At 51.6% G+C, this 24994-nt stretch overlaps 1 protein-coding gene across 1 annotated transcript; it reads right to left on the bottom strand.

Annotated features, from left to right (window-relative positions):
* Nucleotides 1-176: 176 nt before the first annotated feature.
* LOC137844878 (sodium- and chloride-dependent GABA transporter 1-like) lies at nt 177-23613 on the bottom strand. The gene is made up of 14 exons (XM_068661548.1): nt 23361-23613; nt 19203-19334; nt 18445-18545; nt 16043-16152; nt 15560-15692; nt 14263-14397; nt 13530-13633; nt 13130-13254; nt 11967-12079; nt 8518-8649; nt 7965-8067; nt 7443-7543; nt 6488-6655; nt 177-4156 (listed from the first exon to the last, which is right to left on the bottom strand). The coding sequence occupies exons 1-14, from the start codon at nt 23596-23598 to the stop codon at nt 4052-4054; spliced, it is 1800 nt and encodes a 599-aa protein (XP_068517649.1). The 5' UTR covers nt 23599-23613; the 3' UTR covers nt 177-4051.
* Nucleotides 23614-24994: the final 1381 nt, after the last annotated feature.

Genomic DNA, 24994 nt, shown 5'->3' with positions numbered 1-24994 from the left:
TTTCCTACAGCTAATGAGAGCAACTGAGGTTACAAACTGGCTGAGGAGTTGTGTGTTTTTTTTTTTTTTTGCCTTAAAGCTTACAATCCATGAGCTGGGCTTATTCTCAAACACGCAGAGCAGGGTCTGGTTTTGTGCATCACCCATGCTCCAGCCTTGCCTTCTGGCAGGATGGCACAGACATCGGTGACTTCTTGAAAACAAGAGTCCTGTGTCCCTGGGCCTTCCTGCTCATGAAGGGCAGATCCTCCCAAACTGCAACAAGTTCATTGCAAAACAGAAATTTGCAATGAACCTGATGGCATGGGGGGCACAGGTGGGGCTGGGCAGGTGGCGGCAGCACAAGCAGGAGCACGGGTTGGTCCCTGCCAGCCAAGTTTCTGCCAGGATGAGCAGGCAGTGTGTGCTGGTTTCAGCACTCACATCAGCTTTCTGTGCAGCTAGGACCTGCCCCAGTGTTTCAGACACTTCTCACCTCTGCCTTTTTGCAGGGGGAGGGCCACACAGGCCCAGGCAGGATTATCTTCCCTTTAAAGGGGAAAGAAAAAGAAAACATCCCCTGGGCTCTGACCTTGGCCATCACATCTTCTGGCATCCCCAGTGGAAAGCACACCCCGTCCAGCAGCTCAGGACATGTGGCCAGGAAAGAAATGTGCAAGGGAAAAGCAGGAGCTCTTATTAAATAGCTTGTTCAAAGATAAACCCCCGGCCATCTGTCAGCTTGCCCTAGAAGAGGCACTGCTGTGGTAATTAGCAGAGGGAAAGGCAGCAGAGACGCCGAGGGAAAAAGACATTTCACGTAGGTCTGCCACAAACACAGTGCAAGGAATGAGCAGGGGGGAAAGCACAAGGAAAGGAAGCACACAGTGCCTCGTAAGGGCTTGGGATGCTAGAGGTGTGGGGTAGGAGCTGCCCAGGGCCCACAGGATGCTTGGGGATGGTGCAATTTGGGACTTGGCATCCTGGGAGCAGCTCCTGCCATGGGGAGCCCCAGGGACGCTGCCGCAGGGTCTGTGCTGCTGCGGCTGGGGCTCTGCCACCGAGCTCCCCGGCAGCACCAGGCTGAAGTTCCCCATGCAGAGCTGAAAAGCCGCTTTAAAATGCAAATCGTGGATTATAATTCCTAATCCCTTCATTGACAGCAAGCGCAGTCAGGGGACGGAGATGCCAGCTCCCTTTCTCTCCCTCCTGCGGGACCAAAACCACTTCAAGAACACATCCAAGTGTCGGTGCTGCAGGCTGGGCAGGTGGCGACCCGGGAACAGGGCCGGGGACATGGTGGTGACACACGCCAGGCTGTGACAGCGGGGACGAGGGCTGCTGGTCCCCAGGGGCCACGGAGGGGACAGATACCACCTGAGAGGTGCTGTGGTTTCACCCCGTGGCTGGCCGGCAGCGAGCACAGCGTCTGGGGCTGGTCCCCGAGGCCCCAGTGAGGCCGGTGCCGCTTTCTTGGCAGCAGGCCGGGCTGTCAGGAGACATCTCCATCAGTGTCACGGCCGGCAGGTATCGGTGCGGGAGCACTAACCTCTCCTGAGCGTCTCCAGACATGGATACTTCCTGGCTGATGGCATCGTGGGGAAGATGGACAGGGACTGGGCAGGAGCCAGCACTGCCCTTGGCGTGCTGCCACGGCAGTGCTGCAATGGGGGTGCTGCGATGCCACCCGCTGCCCCCTGCCCCCTTCCTACCTCTGTCCCTGGGCTCCCCTAGGGGCATGGAGGGGACAGCCAGCAGCTGTGGGGTTGCTCTGGATGGGGGGAACCAAGCTGGAGAGCCCAGGTGCTGCCCACAAGCACCACTTCAACGATGCAGGAAGGTTGCTCGTCCCGAATGGCCTCGTTTTTCCCTGCACAGCACAACTGCACCCAACTCGTTATTTAATGGGGAGAGGATTGCGCCCGTGTCGCTGGGAGACGTGGCACTTGGGCAGCATCGGAGCCATCCTGCCTTCTGCATCACCCCTCAGCTCCCGCTGCTGCAGCAAAGGGTGGGGGCACGGCGTTCATTTTTATTTCTCACAGCCCTCGGGAAAAAGAGGATTTTGAAGGGATTTGAGCACAGCTCCCTAAATAGCTCCTTAAAATTAAGAGGTTTCACGGCGGATTATGGTAAGCGGCCGCCTGCGGCGGGCGGGAGGCGCCGGCAGGTGCTGGGGAGCTGCAGGGCAGAGGAGAGGCAGGAGAGCTGCGGGCAGGAGCAGGAGCAGGGGAGCAGGATCTGCCCCAGGACCTGCTGGGGGCAGAAGGAGCAGGGAGGTGGCCACCAGTAGCTGCTGGTGGATGGCATGGAGCAGCCCTTACTGGGAACTGGCCTTCTTCTCTGGGCCTTTCCTTCCACACCAGCCTGGATGTACAGCCCTTGTACAGCCGAGGTCTTCCATGGTTTTAGGATCTCACCCAAGCATTGACTCCTGCCCATTACCCGAGTTGGAAGCCCCCATGCTGTGTTTAAGGGGAGGGAGTGACGGGGATGCACAAGGAAAAGCAGGTTTCTAGTAAAGGTCGTGGCTGCAAAGATCAGAGAGTAACGTCTTAACACAGATGCCCCTCTCAAAGGATTTGAGAAGACTCTGGGCTCCTTCATCACCCAGTTTATAAAGACAGGTGAAAGTGGAATAGAAAATGTCAGATACATGAGTGCCTGAAATCACAGGGCAGGGAAAGATGACATGTCTGTAACTACCTGAGATTAATTGTGCTGAACTATGAAATCCTAGTTTTTGGCTTTCAGCTTTATGAGACCCAGCGTGTACACCCAGAGCTCCCTGGTGTCTCTCTCTCAGCTGTGATTTTTTGGACACAAATACCCTAATGATGAGATGCGGGATGGGGCCTGCTCTCAGCTCGTGTTGCTGGAGGCTGCATAAAACTCCCCCAAGGCCTGATGAGGGCCATGCACTCAGCGTGCTGCTCCCACCGCCTCGCCTGGGGAGCCAGAGCTCCGAGGTGTTGCAGCAGCTCCAGCAATTCCCAGCCTGGTGCTGGGTGTGCTGCCTGTGCAGGCGCTCCCCAGGGGAAGTCAGCACCGCTCCATGGGGGAGCCTACTGCTGGCTGCATCCTACCAGGAGCTCCCATCTTCCACAGCCTGGGGTTTTGGTGCTGTCACCTCCCCAAACAGGTAGAAGATTACACTACCCATGGGCACAACCCTGCATCTTCTGCCTCCCACCCGGGGACGTAGCCAAGGAGGGTGCTTGGCAGGAATCGCCCTGTCCCAGCCTGGGGGCAGATCTGCACCATGCCAAAAGGTCTCCCCATGGCCCAGCAGACCACTGGCCTCCACACAGAGCAGAACATGGTCAGCATAGGAAACAGGGCAAACACCCAGCAAAGAGCCCTCCTAACTGCATTTTAGGGTCAGGAGGTGGCCACTGCATGCAGCTGCAAAGGGCAGGGCACTCCAGGAGAGAAAGGCTGCCTCTGTGCTCAGCTCTGGCTCATGGGGCCAGCCCGATGGATGGGGTGGCAACACCTAGGGACATGCAGGGCTGAGATATGGCACCTGTGGGCATCACAGCCTCTCCTGATTCCTTCTCCAATTTTGGGGTGGTGTCCTATAGCTATCAGCATGCTGGGCCCCTCACTGGAATTGCTTGTCCTGCAATGTCCCCTCTAACAATGTGTTTGCTAGAGTTGCTTTATGCTACATCACTTGATGATCATCTGGGATTTGAACCTGGTGGCTTGCTGGGGTGGCAGCACGGCTGTGTGCTACGGGATGCTCAGTGTGGGATCATGCAGAAAGGCAAGATGGAGAAGAGAGAAGTGGCGGGCGATCAGTCTAAGCTCTCTAGAACATCGCCTCTCTCCAGGCGGGTCAGGACGTTGCACGATGGGGACGGTCACCGCACAGCGCCCTGGTGGCACCTCGCGCAGAGCCGTGGGCAGCCAGGAGGGGGGGAAGAGAAGCAAGGGGCTCCTCCGCCAGGTCCTTTCTCCTCCTGGGAAGCCACCAGAAAGCCAGGGACAGCGGGCTGTGCTGGAGGAGTTGGAGGGACGGCGTGGCGCGGGCAGCTACGGGGCAGGGCAAGGAGCTCCAGCTCTCCTCCTAGACGGCAGCATCCGAGACCCTCCCGTTCAAGGACGTCTTTGGCTGGAGGCCGTTCTCCTGCACCTGCACCTCGGGCTGGGGCTGTGTCATCTGCTGCAAACGCTGCAGAACAAGCAGAGAGAGCTCATCAGATGCTGAGACGGCAGCAGCTGAGGGCTGGGACCCCCATCACCAGCCTCGTGGTGGCCCCGGTGACAGCGCGAGGGGACGGTGCGTGTGGCAGGGGTTGCTCCTGCAGCTTTGGTGCTGTGCAGTGCACAGCAGTGCCTGCTTTTACCTGAAATGCAGGGAGCAGCTTTACAACACGGGCACACTGCTAGCAGGCAGTACCCGCTGCAAGCAGGAACAGGAGAGAGCTGTAATGTCACAGACTTCAGAGCAGACCCATTTTCCGAGTTCCCCTATTTTTTGCAGCTAGGGTTTATTATGGAACATTATTAGGTAGCTGCAGCATGCTGACAAGGTCACGGTCCGTGCCTCTGATGCAGATCAGACCCGTCCCCCTGCACAAACCTCAGCGCCAGCAGTGGTTCCCGTCACCCTAAAACTGATCAAATGGAAACTGCAGAGCAAAGTAAAAAGAAGCAAGAACCCAGGAAGATACGGAGGGGCAAGTCATTACTGGAGGCGTGTGGACTGAGCATCAGGAGTGATGAAAGCAAATGAATCACTTTTGCCTGTCAGGGAGGGACTGATGCTTCAAATTGCCAAAGAGAAGGCAGAGGAGGATTGAGCCTGACCTGAATAGGCTTTGCTAAGTCAGGAAGAGGCTCTTTCCAGCAAAGGGAAACAAGCTCCTACTCTCCAACACAGCTGAAGAGGCTGTTGCTGGGTGAAGTCCCTGAAATGTTCACTGAGCTGCTTCTGCCATTCATGGTCTTTTTTTTCCCCCTCGCATTCATGCTCAGTAGGATCAAAATGACTTGTAATCTTCCCTGTCTGTCATAACCACTTTATTCAGCATTGGCATCTAATTTCCCTCCAGCTTCAGCTCTATTACAAACTAATCCAGGATCTGCGCATATAAGAGGCCAAAAATTCTCCCTGTCTCTCCGACACACACGCACGCACGCACACCAAAGCCTGCTTTCTTCCTGCTGCCATCTGCTGCTTATTGCTGGATCTATGGGCACCGGGGAGCACAAGCCCGTGGTCAGAAGTGGAGCTACTCCTGGGGGGCACAGGTTGGCATGGGCTCCCCCAGACCCCAAGATGTGTTATCCCCATCCTTGCTGGGAATGGGATTAAAACCATATCTGTATCTGCACCCTTCCTTTTTCCCCCCTTTTCAGCTCTTATTACAAGGTGGTAAGGAGCCCTCTAAACATCTGAGGAAGGATCTGCACTGACCCAAAATCACCTGAGTGGCTCGAGTCCTGTGGGAACCTCAAGGCTGCATTTATATTTGGTTCAAGCTCAATGGCAAGAACCAAAAAATGACCTCAGATGAGAGGCCAGAAATGGAAAGCAGATCTGAGACATCAAACCCATGCAGTTCCTGCACCAGAGCCCATCCAAACAGAGAGCTGAGAGGAAGAAGAATCAAATCCACCTGACCTCAGAGGTAGGGAGCCTGAGGCTGACCTCAGCCCAGTGAATCCAGCCCAAACATTTCCACTTTAAACATTATTCAAGATACGTCATCCACGAAGTAAACTCAAGGGGTTTAGGTGGCGTCTGCTGGCTGCTGCCGCTGAGCTGTGGAAGTCATAAATCAGCAGCACCCCTGCAGAGATTTCTTGTGCACCGAGCCGGGGACGTGGTGCACGGTGCTCGCAAGACTGAGCGTCAACACTGTAATTGAGATCTTAACAGCAATCACTAGGTAGGACATACAGAGACTCATGATTCACCGCTATATAAAAACCTTGCTCAAATCACACACACACACACAAAGAAGTTTTAAACAAGATTAAAGAGTTGCAGGTATTTTAGTTCCCGTATAAAAGTCTGCCTTGCTTCTTGTCCCCTCATTCACTGGCTGCCATTTGCACAGCACATATGTCTCTGTTCTAGCAGGTCTTAGCCCTGAGTTATTTCAAGCTCTGTGTTTGGAGGATGCTGATTTCTCTGCTGAGAAGTGCCAGGTAGCCATGCTCATGTCCGGGGACTGGAGGGAACTGGGATTTTTCTGGGTTAGTAAATTTCAAGGGTTTTTATTTTTTTTTCAATCTCCTCCAGGGCTCCAGTGCCCAGCTGTGCTGGGAACTCCTCTCCAGCCAGCCCACGTAGCCAGAGGCTGGTCCATGCCTTGGGGCTGATCCGAGCCCTCCTTGAGGAGGGGATGCTCAGGGCTCCTGCAGCACCCAACTAAAAAGCTCTGGCACAACAGCCTTTGTCAGAGCAGTCTCTGCTTGGCTCTCCTTGGGTCGGTTCAGCAGGAGACTTAACTCTAAGCAGAAAGCAGAAGAGGAGGGGCAAAGCCATTCATACCTGCCGGAGAGTCCCTGTTGAGGTGAAGAAGCAGTACAGCATGTATCCTGGAATCAGCACCATGGAGGACAGAGCCATGAGCCAGCCAATGCCTTGCCCCCACGCAGGATAGACGTATTTTCCCAGTGTCAGAGGGGTCATTTCCACCACACTGAAGAAGAACACGCCCTGGGAAAAGAGCACCAGCCATCGCAGGTGAGGGTGTGCAAAATCAGAGGTCATCTGTTCATCTTTTTCCTTCATCATCCTCTTAGCTCACAGCGGTATTACAGAAATCCAGCAGCTCCTTAAACTATTTCAGATGCTTTCAGCCCATCATCTCTTAATTTTATATCATTTCTCCCCTGATTATCCTATGGGAAATGCTGGAACTGGAATAACCCTGGTTTTCTTCTCCACCAGACTGCTCGGATAAGCAGTGCCCCCGTAAGCAGTTCCTAACCGAGTCAGGAACTTGGTTACTAACTGGCCTCAGCTCCCTGTCACTGACCTTCTCATGCCATTCCTTGTACTACTCCTGCTGGAAATGTGGGAACCAGCAAAGGCAAAACTGCTCCACAGTCTGCTGTACTGTATTTGCTGGTGTCTTGAGCTCTGACAAGCCTATTAGGCACTGAGGCAGAAGCTGCAGCAGCTGAGAACCTTCTCCAGTACCAGTAACAGCTTCTAAAAACAGTACATTATTTGCTTATCTCTTGGCATCTCAGAAAGAAGAACTGATAGCATAATTCAGATTAAAACAATCACTCTGGATCTTTTCTTATTCATGATTTCCAGCAGACAGGGTGAAAGAGGGTCTTGTATTACGTCGCCCATCTCAGATAAGCCTACCAAACACCTTGCAGTTATGGACAGACCTATAGTGGATTGAGAACACAGTGTCTCTCCTATGGCCCATCCAAACTAAGAGGCCCATCTGGACCCAGTCCTGCAGATAGGTTCCTTCTGTTCTTACCAGGCAGACAAGAGGAGTGAAGAAGGCCCAGCAGATTTTCCACCAGATGCAAGGTTTGTAGCCAATCATTTCTTCAATGTTCCTGTAAAATCTGTTCACACCTACAAGAAGAAATGACTCTTGGAGAAAACCATCCCACCTCAGTGTCATGGTCATCACCTCTTCTCATGACAGAGCAAAGGCCAGCCACAGGGAGAGGGTGACAATGCATGAGAATCATTATCTGGAGGAGTCAGGACATGAGGACACAAACACGGATTCATCCTAGCAGCTTTTATGGTCCTGGTGCCCTCGGGAGGGACCAGAGGGCAGGACCCTAGGCATCTGCCAGCTTGTGCAGAGGTCTTTTTGGTGGCCTGGGGAAGTGAGATGACAGCCTCCTGCTCCTGATTTTCTGGAGTTATCTGCCTGAGCTGTTTTCAGTTGCAAATATTTCATTGGCTTCACCGTGGGACGCTTTTGAAAAAATCTCACTGTGTGTGCCCGTGGAGACAAGAAAGAAACATGCTCTTTTGTGCTTACCGTAACACCAAGAAATTGAGATGGTCTCAAAGAAGACAAGAAAGAGAAGACACATGCCGCTGGCTGAGTAGTAATCAAAGAGCTTGAAGACATAAATGCCACCCTGAGGAGACAAAGCCATGGTCAAGGAGTTTAGTTATAGATTATGCTTGACAATATCAGCCAGCTGCTTGGATTGCTACTGTTTACAACTGCTGGCTTCAATGATAATTTCCTTGGACAGCAGAGTGAGCACTGCAATGTTTCCACTGGAATCGGGTTCCCAGAAGAAAAACCGATGTGCTCTTGCAGACAATTAGCCAGCTTGTTCTGCCATGGCCAGTGGTGAGGAGAAAAGCGGGGATTCACTAGGATTTCTTATTTTTCTCTGGTTTAGATGGTGGTGACAATTACAGAGGCATCCTTAGTCACCTGAGACATGACAGTCATGGTAAGCCCATTTGTTCAGCACTAGGATGGCTCCTATGAGTGCTGTCAATTCTCCCAAAGGTTTTGATGCTACCGTGATATGCAAAGGTGCCTGGAAAAGTGCAGAGGTACAAGCTGTCTGTACCTGGGTGATGTTGGAGAATCCAATGAGATAAGAGATGAAGCAGACTATCGCAATGAAGACCTTCTTCCTGGCTCTCAGGACGTGAGGATATTCATCCATCAGGGCTGTAATGAACCCCTCCACGGTGCAGAACTGTGGTGAAAGATATACACCAAGGACATGTCTGTGAGTATCTGAGCCTGACAACACCCCCACCTCCATTTAGCCTCAGTGCTGAGAGCCTCATTTCCTCGAGTGTCATCTCTAGACACTAGAAGAGAAGGCTCTGCACAACGTTGATTTTCATCATCTTCTGAAAGCATCTCTCCCCTTCACTGAACAGAGAGGGGAATTAAAAGGACTGAGCTTAAATGCCTAAAATTAGCTGGGATATATCTCCACCTTCTGCCACCCGTGAAAAGCTTCCTCTTTCCTCCCCGACCTCTTGAGGTCTACCCACCACTGCCCCGCTCCCCGAGCTGCCGGGCTGTCTGTCACAGCAGCGTGTCTGTCTGCTGCTGGCTTTATTTCACTTTGCAAGCACACAGTACTTAAAAAACCGTCCTCACAGCACATGGTCTTTCTAGATCTGAAGGCACCTGTCTGGCTCATGTGGTGCTGTACCAGGCACAGTGTGCTAATGCTGCCTGCACCGTGACATATGATGAAGGCCCCATGAGTGCGACCTTCCTGTCCCATGGCACGAGGGCAGTTTGTATATATGGGCCGTGCATCCTTCCCTCCTATTCCTTGTTAAATTGTGAGGTTCATTTTTACATCTCACCCCCATAAGCTGCTGGTAACGCACAGCTCTCAGAGAGCACATCACAGCTGTAGCAAAAATGCTGGGAAGCTTACGAGACCATTCCCCCGGTAACCCTCAGTAAGTGCATAAACCAGTGACAATGACAGAGCTTTCATTGCTCTTGGGTATCAGGGACTTCTCTGTCTCTGGAAGAGTGCTCTAGAAAGAAGGGGGCATTTCTAGATTTAGGTTTGATCAGGGAGATTGAATCAGGAAGATTGAACAGGAAGAATCTAGATTTATATTTGAGACAAGAAGAAAAAAAATAATCAGTGGAGGTAGGGGTAGAGATGCACAGCCTAAAAAGAGCAGCATAGCACTAGAAAAAATCCGTGGAGAAAAGCCGAGTGTCTGAGTCATGCCTGCTGCTGGGCATGGACGGTGGAAGAGCTCACGTCCTGTTGGTTCTGGGGCACAGAGCGAGGCAAAGAGCAATGTTTCTGCCCAGGGTTTTATCTCTACACGCTGTAGCGTGGAAGGCTGCACCCCAGAGAGCCTAAGCTCTATTGCTTTGACTCAAAAATATAATGAACTAAGCCTTTTGTGTTGGACACAAGTGCTATTAAAGCATCCTTTGCCATTTGGGCAGGGGTTTAGCTGCCTTTATACTCATTGACAGCCAGCTCTGCATCCCCATCCCACCCGGCTCGCTGTCTGGAAGAGTCAGGACTGAGCTGTACCACGGTGTGAAGCGCCAGGGTGACAAAAACAACCCTGTCGAAAGCTATTACTTCCACGTTGCTGCATGGCCAGCGCTGGGCAGCCTGGCACCAGGCAAGGCAGAGAGGTTGGGACCAGGGGGAGAGGGTGGATGTCAGGGGTGTCCAGCTAGCTAGACAAAATGAGGAACCAAATGGTGGTACATTGTTTTTTTCTGGGCATAAAAGAGGCAGTGACCTTCATACCATTCACTGAAGATTGACTCAGGCTTGGGAGGTGATGCAGCTACAGGGGTTGAAGGAGGCTCAAATACCAGACCTTGGTTCCCTGTCCAAAACTCCCAGCCCACACACTTAACCCCAGACTTGCTAGCCCCCCTCGGCCACGCCAGCCAGAAGGAGTCCCCCGACCCAGGCAGGACCAGGGCCTGGGGGTGGTATAACCACAGCTGCCAGCTGTGCAGCGGGGAGCCCTGAGCGTGGGTCTGGCTGCTCTCAGCAGCAAATCCTCACGGATAACCTGTGAGAGGCGGCCTCACATGGGACAGACTCGGGCGTGCAGTCACAAGGCTTGCTAGCTCCCTTGGGGAGAAAACGCCTGACCTGGAAACTGGTAGGTTAAAAGAAAGCATTAACATGTTATGCAAGATGCAAGAGAGCTGAGCCAGGGTAGATCAGAGGCAGAGCGAACACGAAGGACCACGAGCAGCAACTGGGGGCACGGCTGGGATGCGCATGTGCCCCGATGTAGGTCACGGCTCCGCTCATCGCGCCGCGGAGGAGAGCAGCACGACGGCAGGGAGGCAGCTGGAGCTGGGCAGCATCTGCAGAAGGCTCTCTGCTGAGCTCGTGGGCACAGGCACACCTCCACCCACCTTTTTTTTTTTTTTTTTTTTTTAAATAGATGCTTCAAAATACATGTGTGATTGCAGCTCTTATTGAAGCCCGTGCATGTTATTTGGTTTAGATGCACAGGCTGCCACTCTCTAAATCGCGCGTTTGATCGACTCAGAGCTCCAGCATGCACACGGAAAGCTTCTCCCCATCTATTTATCTGTACTTTTTTAAAAGCCTGTTCTCTGTTTGATGCTTCTTTCCCCCCTGCTCCTCCTCCAGGCAGTGATAGCCCCCCACAGACTGCCTGCCCTCTGAGACCAGCTGGCAGAGGGGACTTGGAGAATTTCAAGTGGTATTTGAGAAGCAAATGCAGCAAATAAATTCCACGCTGTGCTTTGAGGGCTTATTGTCATGTCTCGAACTATTTACTAGAGCCGAGTGAATAATCCATGGAGAGCAATTTTATTTTTTTTTTCTGTAAATGGAGCTTCTTTTGGAACATTTAGTCATTATTTGAAATTATTTGCCAAATAATGTCTGTGGTCATGCAGCTGTGAGCTTCATGATGTGTTTATGGGAGTGTGCCATAATTGAAAACTAGGTCTGGCTGATCAGATTTTCTTGGAAACCAGTTGTGACATTTCAGGAATATGTCTGATTCTGAACTAGACTTGGGTTTATGACGGCTACATGTAATCCGGGACAGCATCCATTTTGTGCCAGTGGTTTGCACTGCAAAGGAAAGACCATGCAGGCACAGGAGAGGATGTGGCAGACCAAACACACTCTTTTGAAGGAGCCTTTGGTTTTAGTGCACATCCCACCCCTAAGGGGTTACTTTGCATGGGTAGCTACTTATATGCTGAACTACCAAAAGTAAGCCAAAGTAGTGGCATTTTCTTGGCAGTACCTCACCAGAAATGCAGTTTGGTCATGGTGCTCCATGACACAGTAAGGAAATCCAAAGCACACAAAATTAGCTTCTCACTAAATACCAAGAATGGCAACAACCACAAACTGTTATTGCGTGGACACAAAATGAAATAGCGTCAGTGACACTATTCATCAAATAGCTACTCATCACTGATCCAAGGTGCAGAAGAGAAAACCACCACCACATCCAAAAGTATCTTCGTACCTCACCCCACTTTGGCCCTGGGTTGTCTCACCTGACTGTCCAGGCCCAGCATCATCAACATAGAGAAGAAGAGGATGGACCAGAGCGGGGACAGGGGTAGCTGTGTGACCACTTGTGGGTAGGCGAGGAAAGCCAGTCCAGGGCCTGCAGCAGTGAAAAGAAAGATGAGCCCATGTTTATAAAGCATTCCGTAGAAAGTCTGTGTGACAAGCAAGAGTGAGAGAGAGTCAGTGATGGCAGCCAAGGAGTGCGGGAATTTGAGACAGGAGCTAGAACAACCTGAACCTTCACCCGTGACACACCAACCCCATGGGGTGAACAGTGGTGGGAAGGGGAAGCAGCAATGACTGCAGAAATGCTTTGCCTTTTCTTCTCCTGCCAGAAAGAAAGTCATCAAATTACTGCTACCAAATGGAGCTGGAGTACTTTGCTAGAAAAAAATAAACAGAATGAAATTCAGAGCTGGATGTAACTTTCCTGATATATTTTTTTTTTCTCTCTCCCATCACAAAATGCTGTTGCTTGAGATTAAAGCTTTCTCTGAGAAGACAGCAATTTCAAAATATGTCTTTGGGCAAAAAGACAGAGTCCCATCTAGGTTAAAAAAATATTCTGAGATTACAATTTTTAAATTTCACATGGAAAAGGGACTCCAAGTTTTGACCACATCTGCTGAGAACACAGGCAATGTGTGAGGAGCCATCTATTCTCCAAGGAAGGTTTCAGAAAGCAAACAGCCTAAATATTTCACTGTAGCAAAAGCACATAAAACTTCACCACTGAAAGGAGGTGAACATTAAAAGCCGACAGGGATGCCCCTGGCAGCAGGAATTGGTGTGCAATAAATGTCAGCCACAGGTGCCTTGGGCCCATCTTGGTGGGAGGACGTGCAAAGAGGGTTGCACGCTTGGCTTGTGGACAAGACAGGAGCATCCCATGTGTGAAGTGGTGTTGGTTGCACCAATAAAAGTGGTGTCATTACACCGATGACAGAGAAAGACCCGGCCCTCTGTACATACACAATGCATAAAGGTTTCCCAGGAAAACATTAAAAGCTGATTCTTCTCCATTTTCACTCAAGGACACCCCCTGAGTATCAAAGCAGAGAAATGCAAGCCCACAGAGGGGATGTTGGAGGAGCAGGGATGGAAACACAGCCTGAGCCTTATTGGCAGTGCTGCTGTGTCTGCTTACCTGAGGAGGCCAGCTCTGAGATCGACTTCTTCGTGATGTGCGACATGAAACCAACAATAGAGAAAATAACAAATCCAGCGAATATGCTTGTTGTGGAGTTTATACAGCAGACAATAATGGAGTCTCTGCAAAAGAGAAGGTAAGAGAAGAAACCAGCTGCAAGACCCTACCAGAGAGGCAAGAAGCAAAGGGCGGGCAAGCAGAAGACAAAGCCTTTCCCCTGGGGAGGTGGCAGCGTGCCCCTCAGCTGCGTGGTGACACAGGAGTTGGGCTCCCAGACTCACTGTGACCCCTCCATCCCCACAGACACTTGGGGCAGAGGGGTTTTGGTGGCTGTGTGGTGGTGGCTGCAATGTTTCTCTGCGCCCACCACACGGGGACACAGGAGAACCCAACAGACCTGTAGACGTTGTTGTGGAAAGTGTTGTAGCTCCCCAGCGCGATCAGGGACCCCAGCCCCAGGCCATAGGAGAAGAAGATCTGCGTGGCCGCATCCATCCAGACCTGTGGAGGAAGAGCCAGCTTCGAGCCTGTCCTGCCCCGTGTGGCCAGCTGGGTGTGTGAGGCCCACCACCACCCAACCTCCAGGTAGCATGGCCCAGCCTCCATGCTGCAAGCAGCTCCATGCAGGGCCACCGAGGGGGCCAATTCCAGACATCAGGGTTGGTGGCTTGGCCATCCAGCTCGCCATCACTCGCCATCTAACACTTCCAAGAAGTGCTGTTGTGTGCCCCTGCTGTGTTTGTGCTACTTCTGAGCTCCCAACACAAGTGCCACCATGGCATCCTCTCCCTGGGAACACCAGAGCAGGGCCAAATCACCATCCCAGGGTGATCAGGGAAATGAGGCACTCCTGGTGCAGAGGGGAGGCCCCTTTGTTGTGGTAATTTCTCACTTAAATATCATTTAATTACAACACATCTGCGGCACTCATTTTCCACCCATTAAGGACCTGAGTTTTGCCTCAACCTGTGAGGGTTGTGACAACTTCAATGGGGCAGCTCTTCCATTTCATTTTCAATTCCATTTAGTTTTCAATTCTCTCTTAAATTATTCAAAGGAAGATCCCAGGAAACACTAACAGGGAGATAGCTGGGATGTCAGAGCTCCCAACGTACAGCCAGGCTACCAACCTCGGAGTCGGAGAGCTTTCTGAAGTCAGGTGTGAGGTAGAAGAGGATGCCCTCCTTGGCCCCTGGCAGTGTGACTCCCCGGAAGAAGAGGATGAACAGCATGAAGTAGGGGTAGGTGGCTGAGAAATACACCACCTGCGGGAGACACAGTGGGAGAGAGGCCATCAGCCATTCCTCTTCCTACCCATGGTGGCTTTGCGGCCACTGCGTCCCACTGTGAGGGGGGACAGGGTCCCCGTGCACGGGAGAGCAGCCCGCACAGCCCCCAGAGAAGAGATCGGCCAAGAGATTCCCTGTGTTTTCCATCTCCCACTCCCATGCAAGTATCATTTCTGTCTGTTCCTCTCTGCCAATGACATACAAGGATGTATTAATTGCAAAAGTGGCAGGCAAAATTCTGGATGGATTGCCCAAAGTCGAGGGAATTGCAGAGGGATAAATTTAGTTCATAGAAGTAGTCCCTTTAAGTCACTGCATCCTTGTTTTGCAGAGCTAAAGCTGGTGTTCCTCCAGTCCAATGCATCAAGAAACATTAGCCATCTTGGCTTTCTTTTCAGCAGTGTTTTGGAGCATCAAACGTGTGCCATCACTCAACACATAACAGCAGTCAGTGAGGCTCTGCTGCGGCCATGTAGCAAAACCCCATCCGAGAACCCCCACAGGAGCCAGCAGTGGAGGTGACCTACCCCTGAAGTGCTTCTTTCTGATCTTCCCTCTAGATTATTCCTTCCATAATGCCGTCCCTTTACAACACGCTGTGCTCTAAATAACACACCTCAGTATCTCATCATCGCCGTTTCACTAAACTAAGCAATTACCTCTCCGCTGTGCTGGGCTGAAATGCTGCTCAGTGAATAACCATATGCTTCTCATCTGTAAGTCTCCCACCAATAACTAAAGGGCAGCAGAGAAATTTTCAAACCAGGCAGTGAGTGTTTTTCAGCCCTCAGCATTTTAAGAGACCCTGATTTTCAAAAAGGGGGAGCCTAGAATTGACCTCACCTTCCTGAACTGTCCTGAGGTGGGTAGCATAAGTCATCTCTGAAAATTTCTTTCCCAAAATCTTCAAAGAGACTGAGCGCTCAGACCCGTGACTTTGCAGGGAACAGTTATTCTCTATGCTTAGACTGAAAGTTCCCATGAACACGGTAGCAATTTTTTACAGCCGTGTAAGGTAAATGTCAAGAATTTAATAGCATCTACTGTGATTCTGCCGTGAAACACCGTAACCGTAGTTATAGGCACTCAGCGTAAATTGAGGCTGGAGGACATTGTGACGGTGCCAAACCACACGTACCTTGCCCGTCCACTCCACGCCCTTCCAGATGGAGAAGTAGACCAGCAGCCAGGCCAGGGCCAGCGTGCCGGCCAGGGGCCAGCGGATGGAGCCGGGCTCCCCCAGGCCCGCAGACATCTGGTGCATGTTCCTCCTAGGGGCGGGAGAGGTTGCATTAAGGGGAGGCTCAGCCCTCGGGGAAAGAGGGGTGGGAGATCCCAGAGGTGGCTAGAGAGAGAAGGGCCAGGTGCAGGTGTGCTCAAAGGCCTGCAAACCCCTAGGAGAACCTGAAGCCCATTGTGAGGGACTAAGGGAAGGAGAACAGATGCAGGCAGGCCATTTATCCTCCCTATTTATCTGACTACGCATCACACCCCATGTCCATGCCCACCCCAGCCGAGGGCTGGCTTTCCAGGGTCAGGACTTGACAGGGAGGGCAGCAGCCCCAGCGGGCAGGACGGCCACGGCGGGGGAGAAACCTGGTGTAGGCAGCTGTGGACGTACTCCCAGAACTCGGTGACGGCGCTGGTGAGGTTGGTGGTGTCCTCCAGGGAGTAGTTGGAGAAGCAGCGGTCGGTGTTCCAGGCGTTCCCGCAGCTCTGCCACGGCAGGTCCTGGGGAGCACGGCTGCAGTTAGCACCACATCTGCCTTCTTTCAAACTGCAAGCCCATTATTAATGATTTATTTATTTATTTCAAAGAGGATGGGTGGTTCATCCAGATGGGCAGGAGCCGTGCAGCCAAAGGCACTAAATGGTTTTCCAGAATAACAATGAAGTGTGACGCCGGCTTTTCCAGGAAATAATATCAAGACATGATTAGGGCAATGTCATAGCTCTAATAAAATGCAGCGATTCCCTGGATAGGAAGCAATTTCCAATTAACTGTTGGTAATTAATAGCTACTAATTAAAATAGCTACCAGTGGATATTGTGTTTATAATCACTTCAGCTTTTGGCTATTTTCACACAACAAGAGGTTGGAATTTACTGCACAAAGGATAAACTCTGTTTTGTTCCTTATCTCCTATTTATACCAGGCTCCAATGTGTAAAAAGCAACATGGCATTGAGAACTGGGGGCTGAGGGCTTGTCTGTATGAATAAACTGTTGCAGCATAAGCTCGGGAGTAAACGTGAAGCGCAGTAGTTATTTCGTGCTGTCCCCTCCCCTGATTTCAAGTGGTGCAGAGGGGTTCTCGGGATGTGTTTACACCGTGGGCAGCAGCGTGACGGCAGCACACCGCTGCAGGTTGGATGCAATCAGCTCTGGGGCTGCAACAGCACGGGCTGTATGAGCACACAGGGCAGCGTGCCCTTGCCACGTAGTGCCGTGGCTAAGGGAGCCCGGCTTGAGCAGCTCAGACACATCCCCACGTGCAGCAGCCTCATTTCCCCAGCACAGAGCAGGCACGTCCACAGCACGTAGACGGATGCAGAAGGGCTATTCTGGATGATTTCCCTTTGTTGATTAGACCTCAGGCTCTAGCTCAACAAAGCCGTTGGGAATACGTCTGTGTCCATTCCTATCCATCCATGAATGCAGACCCCATTAAAAAATATGATCTGTGTTTCAAGTGCTTTCTTGCACCAGCGCCTGTAAGCAGAGCCACGCAGCAGCCCTTCAGCCAAGTGGTTTGCATGACAGAGATGCTGCACAGCTCTTCCAGGAGGGGTGGGCAGGGGCACTTGTTTGCTGCTCTATTTCCTCTGGATCTCAGAGGACAGAAGCTGCACAAGGCAAGCTGGGCCCCTTGTTCAGCTTCCAAATGCTCCTAGTCAAATGTAGGAGGGGCAGGGGTCATGCATCAGCCTAGCTTTGCAATTGGCATATTGAGAAGCATCTCAGGTGAAAGCAGACACCTGGAGCTGCCTGTGGAGACACTGACACTGTCACCAGCCAGGTCTGTGACACCTCAACAAGCCAAGGACACATTCTAAGATGCATCCTGCCCAGCATTTTGTTCATTTGGGAATCCCATGAGGGTGTACCAGTCATCCACTGCTGACAATTTTGTTCAGGACCCAGCAGCCTACAGTGGGTAAAGGTGGTATAAGTACAGCTGGGAATGTCAGACAGAACATTTTAGCTAAAGTGTTAAGAGGTATGTGAAATCATTTGATCAAACAAAAAGTGCAAGTGGTTGCACAACCTTTATAACAGCAGTTCAGGCTTATGTTTAAATGAAAATCATCCCATTTGAGCCATAGAGTTGATGTCTTTAAGGTTGCGGGTTGCTCAGAGTTAAGGGAGTTCTTCCCAGCTGCTAGGCCAGAAAAAAATCACTCAGAAACCAAGAAATTAACATGGGGTGTTAACATGGGAACCTCACACAGTAAAATACCCTGCTGCAGGAGAGAAGCCTACCACATACCACAATGCTCTAGTACCTGTTAAGGGACAGTCACAACCCCATGTCTAAATGCTTTCTGAATCATGTTCCAAGCAGAAGAAATTCTGGGGATTTAATTTATCAAGACAAGTGTAAATGAGGACTAATTAAGGTCAGGACCTTAGATAAATCCCACATAATGAGAACATGTTGTAACAATACCCAGCTGGGGAACATGCAGCTCTTGGTTTCACATAGCTCTAGACACACAACAGAGACACAGGGTGGGTTTTAAAGACCAATGTGAGTAGGGAATGGCTTGCAGAGAGTGGATAAGACCATCCCCTCCAGAGGACCATCCTCTCTGGTGGGCAGTGATCAGTGATAGGCACTGCAGGGCTGCCTCTAGGCTGAGGAACCTCTACATGAAGGGTCCAGCAGGATGCTGAGAAAGTCTCTTTGCACACACTACAAGGAGCTAGCGTGTGTTTCATGGCATGAGCAACTCTTCCTGGTAAAACAGGGAGTAAGGACTGCACATCCAACACCACACCACAGAAATGCCCGTGACTCACCGCAGTGAAAGAGTTGAAGAGATAGTAGAGAGACCAGGCGATGATGACAATGTAGTAGATGTTCAGCCAGAAGGAGAGAACCACAGCTGCCAGGCCCACTCCTGGAAAAGAAGGCAGAGAACAGCATCAGTCCAGGTTTCTGGTGCCCAGCTGAGCTCCTGGGCACCACAACAAGCTTTGTGGCAGAGACAGAAAAATATACACTGTGCCTTCAAGTGAACTGGTCAGCAAGGGAGGCTTATTCCCTTATATTTCTCACCCACTCATTTCCATTGGGTGAAAATTTCAGTATGCTAGAGATACTTTAGGGACAGAGCTCCACAAAAACAAGATCTGGCCACTTCCCCAGCAGAACCTCTCCTTCCCACATCCAAGGCATTTCTAAATTGTCATTCCCTTCCAGAAGGCTGTGACTCCAGACATGGCAGCAGGTCCACAAACTCTATCTACAGCCTTTTCAGGAAACTAAAGTGAGCCCACATGGGGAGGGTAGGGGCAGGTCTTCTGCAGCCAGAGCCCCTCCATCAAGTCCTTGCTGCTCTTGAAGAGCTCTGTCACCACACAGGACTGCTTGACTGCACGGTGATGTTAGTGTCTCCAGGCTTCAGGGTCAAGGACAGCCTGATAAATACAGATGGAAAAACCCCTTCTGACCTGGCATCCCACCCCAGCTCCCCAGGGATGTATTTCCCATGCCATTAGAGGACTTTTTGTCTGTAGCCACGTGCCACCCCCTCCACAAACTTACAGTACAGTACCTTTAAACATGGGTGCTAATTTCCAGACCCCCAGTCCGCCCACAGAGGTATACTGGCCGAGAGCAGTTTCCAGCAGGAAGAGGGGAATCCCAGCAAACACCAGTGTCAGGAAATAGGGAATCAGGAATGCCCCTGAAAGAAGGAGAAGTGTTATCAGGTGGCTCCCCATTTTACCAAGAAGTAAATGCCTCCAGCTGCAGTTTCTCCAGCAGCACCTACACGATGATGAGCAAACTTGCTCAGAGGCAACAGCAGGTGTTGGTGAGTTTGGAAAGTCTCCCACTGAGAGCACCACTGCCTTCTGCTTGTGTACTCATACCACTGTGGGTATTTGTATTTCATGTATACATATATACATACATCATAGCTAGATGATGCCTGTCTCACCTAGATGATAGATTTTTGGGTGTTGCTAAGCCCAATGTGACAATGAACCCAAATGCCCAGGTACTGACATTGGTGACTTGTTCTTGTGGGTGTTTTCTGTCTTGCAGTGCCACACAATTTTACGCCTTGAGGAAAAGGGCACAGGAATATCTGGCATTGACCACCGTTTTCTTTGTTTGCAGCTGTTTCAGTCTCTTAAGAAAACTATGGCTAAGCCTGTATTTGCTCTTCTATCAGCCCTGTATACCTCACCACCCTTCTCCTAGGTTTTACCCTTGAAGTCACTGGTGAAAACATTATTCCTCTCTACGAATCCTTTTGGAAATCATCTTGTCACTAGAAGGGAGGCAGTGCAGCCGTCCAACAGAGATATTACTTGCACCCCGATATTAGAAGAGCAAACACAATAGGTGAGCCTCGCCATGTGATTTGAAGGGTGTACATGTGCAGGTCATCCTGACTTCTAGGACCTGGCACGAAACTCACTTTCCAGCTTCCTTGTGCATGTGCATTGTCCCTGAGGAGGACAAAGTCTTGCAGAAGATAGCAGTAGGACACAGAGCACGGCAGCAGCTGGCTGTCTCCAGGGTGGCACTGATGCCTGCACCAGCTGGAGGGCTGAGCCGTCAGCCCATGTCTTCTTCTGCAGGTGTTATCAGGAGAGCAGACACGGAGCCAGCCAGCACAGCCACCTGCAGAGCTGCAGCCCAGCTTGCACCTGGCAGAGCCAGGCTCCCTCAGCTGCTCTCCGAGGGCAGCAAAGCAGCGAGGATTTCGTGGCCGCTGGCCCGGGGGCACCCAGCTGAGGACTCCTGCGTGCCAAGCGAGGAGCCGAGCCCAGCTGGGAGAGCCGGGTGCCAGCACCCGGCGTGGGACTCGGCAGGGGCCACTGTGCAAGCAGAGCTGGCAGCGGGTGGTGGGGAGGAAACGCTGCAGGCCAGCAGCTCGATGTCCCTCAGCCTGAACTGCAAGCTGGCGTGCAAGCACAGGCTCTCGGCTCCAGCAGCAGCCTGGCGAGGAGGAGCCAACAGCTCTGAGCATGGCAGCAGGAGGAGCGCTGCCCACACAGCATCCTACCCGTGGGACAGGTCCAGCCCCAGGAGCTCTGCAAGAAGCCAGTCTGTGGATGCTGCCTTGGTGCCGTTGTAGAGCTTGGGGACTGAGCTTATCAGTGGACACAGTGCCTGGCTCACTTCTGTGCAAGCAGCTGATGAAATCTGGCCACTGCCTGGTCCTGCATTTTTCATCTGCAGCAGGCCAGGAAGATTTGTAAAAGGTTTTATTAGACTACTGAGAGAGAAAATAAACCAAACCAACAAACCAACCAAGCAAACAGAAACAGACAAACTTTTGGACCCAGGTCAGTTATCCTGGCTTGACCAAAAATCCTCTAGAATTGGGGAAAATCTACAAGCCAGACTGCAGACTTGAACTGAGGGCTGTTGGCAACAGTGCTACTCTGCAGGGCCAGGTTCCCCAGCAGGCACTGATAACACCCACAAGGGGCTGTACGGCCAGAGGGGAAATCAGTCTGGAAATTTTTACCTCAAATCTGCATGCCGGTGCCTCACTATGCAGCCCCACATCTATCTGCAGTCTCCAGCTCCTAATGCCATACAGCAAGGAATAACAATTAATCTCTAAGCCAGTGAACACTGCCCACGAATCAGAAGTTGAGCATTACAAGCTGTTATGTGCCTTTTCTTGGCATCTCAAAGTGTAAATGAGAAGTGCATGATGCTTATTTAAAGAAACGTTCCTCTCTCAAGTTATTCAAGCTCAGGATCTCATAGACAATTTTTAGTACCTACTGAGCCACATTTAGAGTCGATTTAGAGTCCAGTAAAATCCTTTTGACATCAGAAGGACTGCATGGAGCTGAGCATTAGTCATCGCTGGGCTCATCCACCTGCGCGCAGAGCCAGCAGGGAGCCCGGGCATCTCTCTGGATGAAGCCTGCTCCGTGCAGAGGATGGGGCTTGTATGGGGCTGCCATACCCAGGGTGAATATCCCATAATTACATTCCCATTTACAATGCAGAGCAAATCAGCCACGAGCTGATACAACGTGATGGCAGTAAGATGACATTTCCATCCAGTCCTATTGTCCTGTGTGCGATGGAAGCAGCCTGTGCCCTGCACAGCACGCATGCAGGACGCCACAATTAGCATCCTACCCTCTGTCTGCTCTGCTGGAGCTGTGCCCAGGTGCTGCCCACTGGCTTGCCATCAGATGCAGCGTGACCCTTCCTCACTGCTCCCCACCGGGGACCAGTGACGCCTGTATGCGTCACTTCTGCCTCTTCCAGGCATCAGCTGCTCGCTGCTCCTTGTTGCCAGCTGTGGGCACAGCCAGAGCAGGATGGAGCTGGAGGAACAGGCAGCACAGGCTGCCACCAGCCGCACAACCCAGCAGGTGAGGCAAGGCATGAGAGCAGAGGTACCGATTCCCCTGTTTCACGGCATTTTTGCTGGCAGCTGGCTGGTCCCTCAGCATGCCTGCAGCTGCCAGGTCAGAGGTTACCCCACTTTGCTGGCACTAATTACAGCAGTCCGCACCTCTGCTGCACCATCCCTCGTAGGATCTCAGCTGGCTTTATAAATTGTATTGATTTTAGCTCAGAGAAACCTCTCACCTAATTATAGGTATCGCCATCCCAACCTTTAAATGCAGAGAGATGGGCAGCATAGATATGGTGTGTTTGAGATCATGCAGACATCACAGGGCAAAGACTGGGTTAGCATTGTACGAGGGTGGGCACCACAGCCTCGTGCCAGAGCATGGATGGATAAACACAGGAAATCTGCACCATGGCTCCCCTGCATAGATCTGGCTGATGCCCACAAACCTCATTCAGCTCAGCCGCTCACTTGTGCCTCCCTATGAAATGACACACCAAAACCAAGATCACCTTTTCAAAATGGAAAACTGCCTGGTCTCCCACTGGGACTCACTCCACAGGCTTCAGAGAAAGGGCCGTGATTCCCCTAAAAGCCATGGAGTTACACAGGCACACCACTGCAGGTTCCCAGGAGGGAAGGAGAAGGTCCACCTACACCCCCTATGCCAGGAACAGCAGGGGTGGGCTGGAGACATGAGAATTCACGAGAACCAGGGATAAAGCAGGTTCTGAAAATAAAATTTGAGGCAAAATGAAAAGAAAAAAGGTGAGGAGAAGATAAATGAGGAGACCCTCAGAGCAGCACAAACAAACATGACCCTGGGGATGAGGACTCCGGGCAACCAAGAGCTAAGAAGGAAGCAACACCAACACGGGAAGGCTAACATGATGATATAATTATACATACAGCCTGAAAGGTGAGGCGGAGGAGTTCAGATTTGTGGAGAAGTCTGAGGAATGGCCCAAGGAGGTTAGCAGCATGTTAAGGAGGGAGGGAAGGTTATTTTACCAATAGGCAAAAACACTGAGAGAGATGGGCATGGGGGAGGAGAAGAAAAGGCTGTCTGCTCTATGGATGTCAAAGCAGCACATATTCCCACCCCCCAAAGCATCTCCATGCTGAGGCTGAAGGAGCAGCACCATTTTACAGAGGCAAGCTGAGACACAAGCGAGTGTTTAATGACTTGATCCAGGTCATGGAGAAAGTCTGTAACTGAGGAGGGAGCTGACCTCCCATCTCTCTTGATTTCTAACCCATTGCTGTTTCCACATGCCCACCAGCCATTTATACAGACCCACACCAAGCCAGAGCCCATCCAGGAGACAAGGCTGCTCAGAGGTGAGTGCAGGCGCTGTGCGTTTCTCTCACCTCCTCCATTCTTGCCGCAGAGATAGGGGAAGCGCCAGACATTGCCCAGCCCGATGGCATAGCCCACGCAGGACAGCAAGAAGTCAAATCTCCCCTTCCAGGAACCCCTGTCTGGGATCTCCTTCTTCTTCTTGGTGCTCACAGCTTCGGGGGCGATGGGCTCTGACTCTTCCAGGGCTGCCTGCTTCACCTCGGAGGGAGAGCTCAGCTCCACGGAGGTGTTGTCCATCTTGCCCATGGTGATTCAGATGTATGGCTGCTCTTGCTCAGGGGCTGGAGGAGCAGAAAGGGCAGCCTTGATCCTGGCCAAGCTCGGATGAAATGGGAAGTGCTGGGCAAATCTCCTGATGAGAAAGGAAAACAACAATTACCCTGTTAGTGTGTCAGGCTCAAGGGAGAACCTCACTGGGCTGAGGTGGACCTGTGAGGCTCATGCACATCAGGACAGCCTTGCCATGCCTCCCTGCTTTCACCAGAGGCAACCAGGAGGGAAATTTTGCTCTACTGAGGAGCCATGGTCACACAGACTGCTAACAACGGGCTCAGACCTGGTTGTTATCAGCATATAGCACACCCCTCGCCTCTCATCTCCTCCTCATCCCAACACTTGCTCTGTGAAAAGCTCTGGGACCAGTGTGCATGTGGGGACACCCCAGCAGGGTGAGCAGTCTGGGCAGAGAAGTATATCTGGCATGTCCAGGAGACAGTGGACAGAAGGGCACACCAGAAGTACCACATCCCCCATGTCCAGGACCCAAACCTGAGTACACAGAGCCACCTGAGATGGTGTGGCCCAGCCATCCATGCATAGCTGTAACCACGTAGCTTTGCAACAACACCTCCACTATGGACACGTGCTGCTTTGCTACTCATTGCCCTAAAAGAGGGATTTTCATGAGTACTTTGTGGAAGTACCCCGAAGGCATCTAAGCAGGCCCTTGGAGCTGTGCTGTGCACCCCAACAGGGTGTCCAAGCAGGGCCCAGGGCCTACATGCCGAATCAGAAGCCATGCAGGTTTTTGAGGCCCAGACAGGGCAGAGATGCCCAGCTGAGGGAGAGAGCAGCCTTTGCAGCACCTACACACTCCCCAGCTCCTTGGAGCATGGCAGAGGGATCTGTTTTGGGCTGCACAAAGTGGCAGCGACTCAGCCATGATCAATGCAATACCTGGCAAGGAAATCCCTGGTCTGTTCAGTGCCTTCTTCTACACCCTGACGCGTGTGATGTTGCACTCACCAGATGATGATCAGGCGATGCTCATGAGTAGAATCCACCAGGATTTTCACCAGAACTGAGGAGCTACCACCTCAGTTGGAGAAATCCCTGAGCTACGAGCTGCTGGAGGCTGAGGGGCTCTTCCAGGGAAGCACTGCTCTGTACTTCTCCTTGGTTGCTTCCTACTTCTCACTGGTTGCTTCCTTTCCCCTCGGCATCTGCCCTTGGCCAGAGCAGAAGATGGGGCCTGGGGCCAGCATGGCCTTGGCTCTCACCCAGGCCATTTTCCGTAAAAGTGAATATTACATATTCACGGTAGCCAGTGCTACAGTCTCCCAGAAAAAGTCTGTTGACAAAAACCTTGCCAGATACACAGATCAGAAATAAATGTCAGGTGGGTCTATCAGGAAACAAAACC

This window comes from Anas acuta, chromosome 1 (genome assembly GCF_963932015.1).
Source record: "Anas acuta chromosome 1, bAnaAcu1.1, whole genome shotgun sequence".
Taxonomy (NCBI): domain Eukaryota; kingdom Metazoa; phylum Chordata; class Aves; order Anseriformes; family Anatidae; genus Anas; species Anas acuta.
Note: the sequence above shows the minus strand (reverse complement) of the source record. Positions and strands in the feature narration are given on the sequence as shown.